Source organism: Dermacentor variabilis, chromosome 4 (assembly GCF_050947875.1).
Source record: "Dermacentor variabilis isolate Ectoservices chromosome 4, ASM5094787v1, whole genome shotgun sequence".
NCBI lineage: Eukaryota > Metazoa > Arthropoda > Arachnida > Ixodida > Ixodidae > Dermacentor > Dermacentor variabilis.
This window is the reverse complement of record NC_134571.1, coordinates 97,258,633-97,270,771: the sequence shown is the minus strand read 5'-3', so window position 1 is coordinate 97,270,771 and position 12,139 is coordinate 97,258,633. Positions and strand designations below refer to the sequence as shown.

The 12,139-nt window shown below is 41.6% G+C and overlaps 1 protein-coding gene across 4 annotated transcripts in view; it reads left to right on the top strand.

Annotated features, from left to right (window-relative positions):
- The window catches only part of Pss (phosphatidylserine synthase 1 homolog l(3)77CDf), a 31,860-nt gene that overhangs the window by 14,276 nt on the left and 5,445 nt on the right, over positions 1-12,139 (top strand). For 3 of the 4 annotated variants that reach the window (XM_075689905.1, XM_075689902.1, XM_075689903.1), the window contains 6 exons: positions 2,510-2,569; positions 4,414-4,495; positions 4,620-4,732; positions 5,946-6,011; positions 9,188-9,287; positions 10,450-10,509. In XM_075689905.1, coding sequence (XP_075546020.1) covers positions 2,510-2,569; positions 4,414-4,495; positions 4,620-4,732; positions 5,946-6,011; positions 9,188-9,287; positions 10,450-10,509 — 481 coding nt within the window. Of the gene's footprint in view, positions 1-2,509; positions 2,570-4,413; positions 4,496-4,619; positions 4,733-5,945; positions 6,012-9,187; positions 9,288-10,449; positions 10,510-10,820; positions 11,309-12,139 lie in introns of those variants that run through there. The other variant, XM_075689904.1, reaches the window with a different exon arrangement.

Sequence of the window (12,139 nt, the reverse complement as noted above, 5' to 3'; positions counted from 1 at the left end):
TCATACTGGCTAACCTGTGAACTTAAAAAATTCATATAAATTTCGTGTACAGGACCTGGGGGAAGAAGAATGCATATTTTTTTCAATCTTTGCCCTGAGCATGGATGTTTTGTGGAATACATCTGTACTTTATTAACTATAGTTTGCCTTTAGATACAGCAGACAAGCAGCAGTAAAGTTGAAGCTGCAGAAACTGACAAGTAACATGTTGTTTTGTCAATAACGTTGCTGTTAACAATTTCGCCTGCTTTAGCAATTATTCAGGATAAGTTTGCTCAAAGCATGTATACCCATGAGCAAAAGTATACGGACCTAGGATTGTACGAAAAAAACTCATTTAGACCTCTGTCTGGGAATGCAACTTCAAATGAAAGACTGCAGTCCACTCAGCATTACGAATTCTCTAGTGCACTCGTCAGTTTCCGCTTATGCGTGTTAATTACGAAGAAATTCAGTTTTTTCGGCAACTCTGTGGTGTATATACTTTTGCTCATGGGTGTACCTCTCTGGTGTATCAAGCATTGCGTTACCACAAGAGGGTGGCCCAAATACCATCTCAATTTCTTTCCTGGAATGCATTTTTTTTTTGCAATCATGTGCTGGCCCACCTTGCAACACCTTTAGAACTTTTTTGATAATGGAATTGTTTTAAGGCGAAAGCCTTTCTAGGCTCATGGTGAAGTTTGTGTCAGCAGACCTGACCACCGGAGTGTCCGACGAAGTGTCATCAAGCCATATGAAGACACATTAAACAATGAAAAATGATTGATAGTGACAGTGAATGATAATGTTATTAATAGATATTGGTAGAGGTTAATAATGACTAGTAATGACTAATGACTACTAATGACTTGTAATGACTACTAATGACTCCGAAATGACCAATATGTCTAACGTTGGCTTGTAATGACCACAATTGATTAGAAATGACTAGCAATGTCTAGTAATGCAGGGTTCGTGCAGGTCCTTGAAAACCCTTGAACTTGAAAAGATCGTTTTCAAGGCCATGAAAGTCCTGGAATTTTCGGAGATCCTTGAAAATCCGTTAATTTCCTAAATTTTTATTTTTAATAAACTTCAAGTGATTGTATTCGAGAAAATTTCAACCCTCCTGAATTCCCGCTGCGATTTTGTTAAATAAAACGGGAATTCTCAGGCATTTTGAATTGTCTGGTAAAACTCGGGGAAAACTCAGGGAATTTGTGCTTCAATCGGAAAAATTGGCTGTCATTTTATTGAAAGGGAACGAAAGTCGCGATCTACTGCTGGCTTGAGTAAAAGAGAGGACTCGTTACGAATTGTCTTTGATGCCGTGTCGTTGGCTGTAGGAGTTGCCTGTGTACAGTCAGCAATTGATTTTCTGGACGCCCGATTTTTGTGAAATGCCCGATAGCGCGGAAGGCTTTGAGGCTCCACCACGCGTCCCATAGAGTCGATGTATAAAAACGTCTGTAATTTCAGACGCAAGAACCCTTCGCTGTCCGATTTTCCGGAGTTCTTGCCGCGACCGCAGGTCCCAAATGGCATTAATCAAAGCCATCACCGCCGTTTTGACTTTCTCACCGCCTCGAATTAACCAGCGCTCTCGCACGCCGATCCGCTGGCAGCAGTAGCTACCACCGCGGCAACACTAGGCTTCGCTGCTTCGACGTTCGCTATTAAGGTTCTTGCCGTTCGGTGCAAGTTGCCGGTGCCGTTGAAAGAATTCGCTGCTGTAAGTAATCGCACCAACTCCGCATCTGTAATCCTCGCGTATGGCTTCGAAGCTTAGAAAGCGTGGCGCGTTGCATAATGCTGGTTCCCTAAAGGCAGCTGCGCCTCAGCACAGCGATGGTACGCGGTGAAGCTTAACAAGCGTGAGAAGGGGCAATTGTCACGGAACACAGTACGTATTCCATAATTATACACGCATGTATAATTATGGCCCTGCGTGTGGTCCTTGAAAAACCACACACAGGACCTTGAAAGTCCTTAAAAACCCTTGAATTTTTGTCATACACCAGCATGAACCCTGTAATGAGTATTAGTGACTTTTAATGACTATGAAATGACCAACATGTCTAACGATGGCTTGCAATGACCACAATTGATTATGAATGACTAAAAATGCTTAGTAGTGAGCAGTAATAACTAACAAAAGAAGAGAAAGAGAAGAGGCAAAGAGAAAGAGGCAAATGGTAAGAGGAGGAAGAGTAGGCTTTCGCCGTTCACCTCTTAAGAGAGATCTTAAGAGACCCTGTAATTTTTTCATAATACTTGACATAACATGTGTAAAATCGTACAATGAGACTTGAATTCGCTAAAAATTCGGAAGAGTTGGTAGGTATGCATATTGGAATATTGGACAACTACTGGCCATGCAGCTGCCACTCAATACGCTCGGTCCATCACTCTATCATTTTCCTTTTTGCTCCTGCATCTTTGCTGTCATTGTTGTTTATGAAATGAGGTTACTGGAGAGGTCAAATACAGCTTGATGCTCAGTGTTACTTTTGTTTTCTAATTGCAGGAACATTCAAACTACAACGGGAAAGATTCGGAGAGCGCTGCTGCAGTTTACACCTGCCAGGTTTGTTTCTAGCAACACTACACATTAAATGTGTATTGCTGTTGTTTTTATGCATGAAAGTGTGCACTCACACAATCAAATGATAGTAGAAAGAATGTAATCCAGGAGTGCAGATTTTTGGGCTAGTTGGTTCGTTGCATATAATATAATAATAAACATTTTCCAGATAGGCAGTTTCCTTTCTGCTTAGAGTAATCGACGGAGCATTGACACAGTTAGCACCTTCTTTTGCAATCAAGCTTGCTTCTACAATTTCCCTCGTATCTTTACCTTTATTTCTAAACACGACTACACAATCCTTAAACAGTGGTTTACAACTGCAATCGTCACAATGCATGGAGACATGTCCATCTTGATAACGGTTCAATTTTTGCTTGTGTTCCCTTAGCTTGTCATTGAGGCATCTGCCTGTCTGCCCTATGTACACTTTGCCGCACAAGAAAGGGAAGCGATATACGACACCTTGCGCATATTGCACAAACGGCAGCCAATCATTCTTCGTGCATCCTTGGCGCGTCTTTCTCATCGGATCAGTGGCCTTACATTGCTTGATAGTGTTTGTGAAGCTGAAAATACAATGTTCACTTCCACTTTTCGGGCCACCTACTTTAAGCCATGTGATATCCCATGCGTGTACAGTACAACCACCTTCTGTCTCCTTTCATGGCTGCGCTCGTGCTTACCACCCAGTTCACTTAGTTTTCTCACCGCATTTTCTGTTACTGATAAAAGTATGTGGATAGGGTAGCCTGCTTCCAGTAGCCACTCTTTCTGTCTCGAAAAACTCCTAGGCATCTGGTGGGGGCATAATTTGCTGAGTGCATTCACAAACCATAGGTTTGCGATTGCTCGCTTCACAAGCTTTGTATGTGATGAGGCATGTAGAAGCAGCACCTTTGTTTCTCTAGGGTGATATTCCCAGCAGCAATGATTGGCGGTGAAATTTAGTTTTATATCTAAAGACTGGATAACATTATTTTCAGGTAGCTTATGCGTAATAACGAGATCGCCCATTCCATTTGTGGAGGTAGAGAAGGAAGGCGCACCTGATACATTAGGCTATGCTGTATTATCAAGATGCCTTTTTTCCACAGAGTGCTCCATCTGAAAGAATACATTTCTAGCAGCCAAATCATGCTGAAGGTTCTCGAAATGCTTCCAAAGTCTGCACATGGCATGTCCAAGTGCTTCATTGCTTTTCTAAGCCATTGAAGTGGCCTTTTAAGCACATCTTAGGACAGTGCCGCTTCGTCACAGTCCACAGTAAGGACTGCGATGAAGTGGGGAGGAGTCATTTTTAGTCTTTGGATTGTGTTTACAAACCATCATCATCATCATCAGCCTGGCTACGCCCACTGCAGGGCAAAGGCCTCTCCCATACTTCTCCAACAACCCCAGTCATGTACTAATTGTGGCCATGTTGTCCCTGCAAACTTCTTAATCTCATCCGCCCACCTAACTTTCTGCCGCCCCCTGCTACGCTTCCCTTCCCTTGGAATCCAGTCCGTAATCCTTAATGACCATCGGTTATCTTCCCTTCTCATTACATGTCCTGCCCATGCCTATTTTTTTTTCTTGATTTCAACTAAGATGTCATTAACTTGTGTTTCTTCCCTCACCCAATCTGCTCACTGGTTCAATCTGGTCAGTGGTTTACAAACCACTGACCACTTACTGCTTTCACATGGCTTGCCCATTGCAAAAGCTCCGTATAATATGGTTTGCAATCGCTTTCATAAACCTGCTCTGAAAGTCCATTTTACTGCTCCGTAATTGCATGTGCCAGTAGCATCACTTCTAGTGTAGTACACTGCATTAAGCACTGTTCCTGAATAACTGTGCAGCTGGACACATGTGCGGTGGATGGACCCTACGTGCACCTACATGCGGTTCCTGGCTGTCACGGAGCTAGTCATTTTTTGGCAGGTGTGTATTTCATTTTCATTGCATGCTGCCTATGTTTCTTTATCTTTTTTTTATCTGCACAAGTGTTAATGATATTTAGTCATGCTTAAGTGACTAATGTTCTTGATGTAATTCTTAACTACAGGTAACGGAGCTGAATACATTCTTCTTGAAGCACATTTTCGAGGTGCCCCCAGACCACCCGCTGAGTGTGGCAAGGTTAATGCTCATCGGTATCATTGTGGCGCCAACACTGAGGTCTGTGTCATTCTTTTCCCTTGCACAAATTATCTTATTTACACAAGTTTACAGGCTTCATGGCAAGCTCTAAAATCTGCCCAAATTTCCGACGGGTATGGAGAGTGAATTTGTTGCTCGGGGAGGGTTGCAATGTGCTTGTTTTTTTGGTCAAACATATAGGTATGTCTTTTTAGGCAGTGCAGTTTGAATGGAAATAAATTGTTACTTGTGATACTTAATTTTTGTACTCATTTCAGTGGTCACTGTTGATCTTCTCCAAATACAAAATGCACATTGTTGCTCTATTAGCTTACTACTGGTCTGACTTAGCTTTATTCTGCACAAGTGGGATTGGTGCCATAAATGGAGGGCATCAGTGTCTGTGAATTTTCGGGCATTTGGTTTGGCATAAATATCGTTGCACTGTAAAAGCAGTTTACTGACAATAACTTGCAAAACAACTCTTGTGGTTATCTATTACCTGCAGCTGCATATGAAATGTTTGACGCTGCCAGACCTGCTGTTATTTTACTTGAAGGATTGCCGAAATGTACAGATATAGCTGAACTGGAGGGACCCCAGTATCAGCATCATTGTTGATGCTGGGACAGTTGTCCCCAAGTGATACACCTGTGTGTTGCCACTGGCCGGCTGCACAAGCTTTGAATTCGGAATAATTATTGCATGTAACGCACTAGGTGATGTTGATGGGTGTTAGATGGCATCAGTACGTACAGGAAGCTGAAAGTGCAGAAACAGATAATTTTTTTGCAGCTATCCAATAACTCAAGACCTGCATCTCTCTATATTTTGACAAGAGAAAAATTTGGCATAGTGCAAAGAGTGAGGGTGCATGCAGTCACCTGAATGATGGCAACTTCGTTCGTGGCTGGGATATTAGCAACATTGCCACATGAATTATGCCTGAAAAATTGAGCAAGAAACCCACAGCATCAAGAATCTTATCTGCCATTGTGTATTAGCTGTAAGGGGCATTAAGCAGGTGCAGTAAATCAAGTTCCGGAAGTCTATTTGCGGTCATTTCACATCAATGTAAAAATGTTAATATCTGTGGCTTCATCATTATTGGTGCACTGCATGATTTTCATGTCACATATGCAACTGGTGCTGCATCAGGGCAATTCAAATATAATTCTCTGTAAAAAATTGCAGGCTGCATTTGAGGATACAGATCAAAATTTTTGTGAAGCTTTTGTGTTTTTGCTTGCAGGCAGTACTACAGCTATGTTACAGACACAAGATGCCGACGAGTGGGCACACAATGCTGGGTATTTGGGTGAGTGGCTGGTGTGCTTGCAGTGCTATTGTCAAGTATTGTCACTAGTGTGCGTACCATTAGTGTATTTTGGTGATATTTCAGCAAAAATTTGGGCCAACTACTTCGGTAGGAACTTCTAATGTGTAAAACAGATTGCCAATGGAGTTGCTTATAACAACTTGCAGTGTTCAAACAGGTTTCCTTGCTCTGCCAACTGTCCGGACCTGCCATCCTGAGAGTAGTGCAAGAAGATATTGTCATGTGACTCCCTTTTCTTTCCCCACAAAATTTTCTCGGGCACATAGACAAAGAACTAACAAACCAGGTGGTGTAAATGTCGCCATTAAAACCATTAAATGTGTTCTTCTGTCAGCGAGGGAGCTGCTGGGGCTGCTCTCAGTGCATGAAACTTGTTGCTGCTTGCTTAGTCGATGATATTGCCTCATAGTTGAACAGCAGAGGTTCTGCACCTGCTTGCCCATTGGAAATCACACCCAGAATAATTACATAGATGCCAAGGAAAGCAAAATATGCTCTTCAGAGAAAGGCTGGAATTTATGGAAGGCAGGGTGGGCGGTGCATGATGGGGATAGCTGGAAAAACTGGTTTGTGCCCTTGCCCTGCTGTGGCTGATAGGGATGATGACAAACATTTTTGTGTATGTTAGTAATGGTACAAGCTTGCTTTTGCATGGTTTGTGTTCCTAGTGCACAGCATAGATGGCTAAATAGATGGCTAAGCAGATAGTGTCCATTATAAGTCTCGTTACAATTCTGACGAAGCTGGCAAAGGAGACAGCTTTGAAAACAGCATCAAAGTCGAGAATGATGCAGGCTATGTTGCTGTCCAGGCAAGCTGGCAGTTGAAGAGAATGTTTGGAAGCTCATTGTCAAGGTCGCCTGCACTGAAGAATACATCAAGCTTTGTTATGCGCTTAATGTACACTATGTTGTGTTTTTCATGGGTTCATGCACACAAAGTTAAACGTGTGCTTCTCTTAGCGTTCTCTTGTCAGCGTGAGGTGGCATCAAGTCACAGATGTGCCGTCCAAATGCATTGGCTTAAAGCAGTCTTTCTACCAGTGTTATTCTTCAATGCTAGCCAAAATTGAAATGCACCCATGGTCTTCTTGTTGGCACAGCTGCGGGAGTACAGTTGACTTCCCTTAATTCGACCATGGTGGGACCGTCGAAATTGATAAAATTACCTGGCAGGTTGAATTAAACAAGATGCAGAAAAAAATGTCAAAGCACACTGCTTTGCATTGCTCGATTTCAACATGCCCAAGAATAAAATGCACGCCCGTTTTTTATGTGTCCAAAGTAGAAAACTAATGTAGAGATAACATTAAAGCTCCTAAGCAAAGTATAACTCTAACATGCCCGACTTTTTAGAAGAAAAATGGGCAAGGGTCTAATATGTGTTGTAACATGGCAGCCAGTTTCTTAAAGTCAGCTTTGCCACAATACAGTCCTGTTATGCGGTAAAGCATACAATAGCCCGGATGGCAGTTTTGGTTGTGTATCCAGTTGCATCGCTCAGGCAATTTCTGGCCATATTACCACGAAAAAAAAAAGTGTGCATTAGAATTGGGTAAATAACATAATTAGGCATTGAGAGCTACGTTTATTGCTTGAAAATCTTCTGAAGGCAGGCGAGAAATAGGTGTTCCTGACGGGAAATTTTTTATGTGTGTTTAACTCATTCACTGTTTCTTGGGTTCTGCCAAAATGGATGCTACTATTAAAGGGGTCACTATTGGGGTCGCCATAAGGGCCAGGCTTGTGCGTGCTGACTGAACAAGTTAGAATTATCTGGCAAAAGTCAATTTTATGATTGAAATAATAAAAGTTTGGGCCCATAGAAATGCATGGGTGCTGGCCAGGACCTTCGTTCAGGATCGAAATAACCGGAGTCAAATTAGCAGAAGTATGCTGTACCTGATCTTCCCCATTGCAGCGCACTTTTTGCTTTATACAGAAATGTGTTCTATTTAGTTGTGCCATATGGCTGTATCTGGCAGCTTAAAGAGCATTGTATGTGGCACCCATGAAGCACTGCACTTTGTTAAAATAATGCATGCACTTTGCAAAATGTTTACAACATTTAGGGCTTATCTTTCTCCAAATAGTAAACAGCATTGATCTTAGTACACTTGCTTTGTTGCTGCTCTGCGTTTGCTACTTTCACGTCAAAAATGTCATGTTGATATGTGTGTGCCATTCGTGACCCTAAAGTACCAGGAGTAAAAAGTACCTAGAGTGCAGTGTTAATGAGAGGTAGCACATGCAAGATAGATCACAATTATTGTTTGGGGACAAGAGAGAGAGAGAAAAAACATTTATTCGAACCATCGAGGTGGTTAGGGGTTATCTTGTCCCCAAACTCATTCACTGCTTCTTGGGTTCTGCCAAAATAGATGCTACTATTAAGGGGTCACTATTGGGGTCGCCATAAGGGCCAGGCGTGTGCGTGCTGACTGAACAAGTTAGAATTATCTGGCATGTTATCTCTGCATTAGTTTTCTACTTTGGACACATAAAAAACGGGCGTGCATTTTATTCTTGGGCATGTTGACATCGAGCAATACAAAGCAGTGTGCTTTGACATTTTTTTCTGCATCTTGTTTAATTCAACCTGCCAGATAATTCTAACTTGTTCAGTCAGCACGCACACGCCTGGCCCTTATGGTGACCCCAATAGTGACCCCTTTAGTAGTAGCATCCATTTTGGCAGAACCCAAGAAGCAGTGAATAAGTTTGGGGACAAGATAACCCCTAAAAAGGTTTAAAATTTTCCTTGAATATTGGTTTGTGGAAGCCTATGTATCAGGCAAGTACTATTGAGGGGGCTGTGGTCATGGCTTTGGCCATATGAACTTGTTTAGTTGGAACGCCTTCATGTACATCCAGGTAAAGTGGCTGTAGTATTCTATTTCATGCTTATTAAAATGTTGCCATTGTGACTGTATTCAGTGCATCTGATGTTCACTTGTGCAGCTTGTTACCTGTTGTGCCATACCTGACATCATGATGCTAGATAGTTGAGCTTACTTCTAAGTTTCTGTACAAATTTATTCTGCTGCATCTTATTTAGTGCATTTCAAAATTGCAAATGCATATTGCACCTCGCAATTAAGTAGGAGATGCACAATGGTGCTGCTGATCTTTCTGGTAATCTGGCAATCTTTTCAGTGCCATCATGCTAACAGAGGCCATAATCTGCATAAAGTTTGGACTGGAGCTCTTTGCTCAAACACAGATAGTGAACATCCTGCTCTGGGTTTTTCTTCAGGTGAGTTAATTGTTTGCTACTACACTTGGAATACTTCATACATACAGAATCTTGCTGCGCATTGCATTTCGAAACATGAATTTGTCGAGGAGAAGATGTGCCATTAGTATTTTAGTTGAGTTTCAATTTGATAAGATGCAAATCACTCTTATGCCAGCGCGTGGAAAGAGAAGTGGTATAATCACTCTATCCATGACTTGCCCTGCAGCCATTGCCGTGGCTTCTCTGATTGGGATCTTTTCCTTGACCCAGCCTTGTATAATGCTTTGGATATGATGTGCCACGTGTTGTGCCAGCTTGTTTACCTTAATCCACTCTAATTCCAAATACTTTTGATGTGCGTTTGTATAAATGTATTTTTGCTGCATATTGGTTGGTTCAGACAATTTCATTGCCTTGTAGTGTTCAAGCAATTGATTCACTTATCACTTGGACAGTGTGGTTTACACTATTGACATGGTATCAACAAATTTGCTAAGTATATGACTGCTTTTAAATAGCCTTCATTTTCAACTGGCATATTCTCACGGCTTTGGCACTCCCGTTAGATTTCATGGGTGCAGCATGGTGTTTCTATAGAGAAATGTATGCTGCACCTTTCTTTAATCTCCGAGTTTATACATGCCCTTTTTTTTTTTTTTTGCTAAACTTGGTTCATTTGTATTCTTTTAAACCAACTGATGTGCTGAAATGTGTAGAAAATAGCTTGGGTTAATAAACTGGTTCACGAGCACATCATGTTCACTTCAGAACAAGAACCCTGTAAGGATAGATGGTTGCAATGTTAAATTGTTACCTTGAATAACAGCCTGAGAACAGTGCTACAAAATGGGAAGAATGGAAACATGTGACTCACAATGTACCCTCACTTTTAGTTCAGTGAATTTGTATTTCATTGAATGTGTTTTCCTAGAGCTTCCTTTCTTAAGAAAAAAATTCAGACAGTTCGTTAACTTTCTCGCACAGAAAGGAGTTGGCTTTGTTAGCAGTGACATTGCGTGCAGTGAAGTCTGCTTACATGTCTGATTGTAAGGAACTGTGGTCAAAGTGATGTCTCAAATAAGCCAAGAGCTTTGATCAGAAAAATAAGAACAGTGGATTTTGAAACATTAATAATCACTGAAGATTTTGCAACTGTGCTATTTATTTTCTTCCTTTGCAGTTTGTTATGAGCGTCGCTTGTGTCTATGGATGTGTTCGTTACGCAAATTATCATGGAAAGGTAAGCCAGAAGTGCTGATGCAGTTTATATGTAGTGCTGTGCTCATGGAAATAGCTTCCTTTATTTAAGTTTAGAACAGAAATGCGAGTGCCTTATATTGGAGTAAAGCTTTGCCCAGAAATGGCTTAGCATAGGCAGATTGGATTACTTTATCTTGCCTCTTTGACATCAAGAAGAAAAACATACTGAGTCGCCTCCATTACAGTATCGTGACTCATGACAAGAGTCGCTATACTGTAAACATCCATGCTTCCATCACCGCCTGTAAACATCCATGCTGAGGTGTAGTTCCTTGATTGCTTTTTTTGCAGAGTATGTGAATGCTGAAGGTGTCGAAAGCAGAGGTCCAGATACTACTGGAGAAGTTACCCGACCCTCGCCATACTTTGTTACATGATAATTCTGTGATCATTGCTTGTTGTCGCTTCGAGTGGTCCCCAGTGTGAATGGGCATTGCTGCAAACAACAGTGAACCTTGACTTGGCACTATAATGATGCAGCATTACTGTCCTCTCACTGCTTCACTTGCACCTAGGCATTTACTGCTTACAATAAACTTCGCATACAGAAGCTTTCCTGTATTTTACCAGTAGCCGTTCTCTTTTCACTAGAAATTCAATACCCGCCGTGGTTGCTTAGTGGCTTTGGTGTTGCACTGCTAAGCACGAGGCCGCAGGATCAAATCCCGGCCATGGCAGCTGAATTTTGATGGGGGCTAAATATAGAATCACCTATGTACTTAGATTTAGGTGCGTGTTAAAGAACCTCAGGTGGTCAAAATTAATCCGGAGTCCTCCATTATGGCGTACCTCATAATCAGATTGTGGTTTTGGCATGTAAAACCCCACAATTTAATTTAAATTTAGAAAATGAACCAGTTCAGCAGCATGTGCTTGTACAAGTTAGCTTGCAGGTTTGATTCTCCAGTTGCAGCCACTGTTCTTTATGAAAATGCTTGAATAGCGCGATTTTGCATGTAAAGTGGTGGTCAAGGCTGCACCAGAATGAATAAACAAATAGTTTGGCCCATGAAACAACATAGCAATGTAAGAGAAGAGCTCTAAAAGGGGGTCGACCTGTAGCAGGGTATTACCGGTCCTCATGTGCATGCGTGAGATTTCCCCTAAGTTATGTGCTGCCACCTTGCTAGTAGCTTTATAATTGCACCAGCGCCAGCTATATGCTTTCATTAGCTGTGATCGTTGTTAGATTCCCTTTGAAGAAGGTTTCCTGAAACATTGCAATGCTGCGAGACCACAAAATTTTGTTGTATAACCTTCTATGTGTCAGTACAACCCGGCTGTGTGATTAACCCTTTGAGGGTAGAAATTCTTGCAAACATCCTGTTCACATGGTAATTGTTTTATTATTATTGCAGCTTCCAGTAGTAAGAAACAATTGAAAACTCATTAATAGGGCAAAAATTCATTCCAAGCGATGTTTTATCTCAAATACTTTACTCGCACTGACGGTATACACACAGACACGCTATACAGCAAGAGGAAATATCTGGCAAAATTTATGGCTATCAATTACGTGTCCCAAAAACGTGTTTCATCAGAAGAAGAAATGTGTCATAAACGAGCCGCTAGAAGAAACGCTTCAGCAGTTACTACCAGAAGAGGCACCG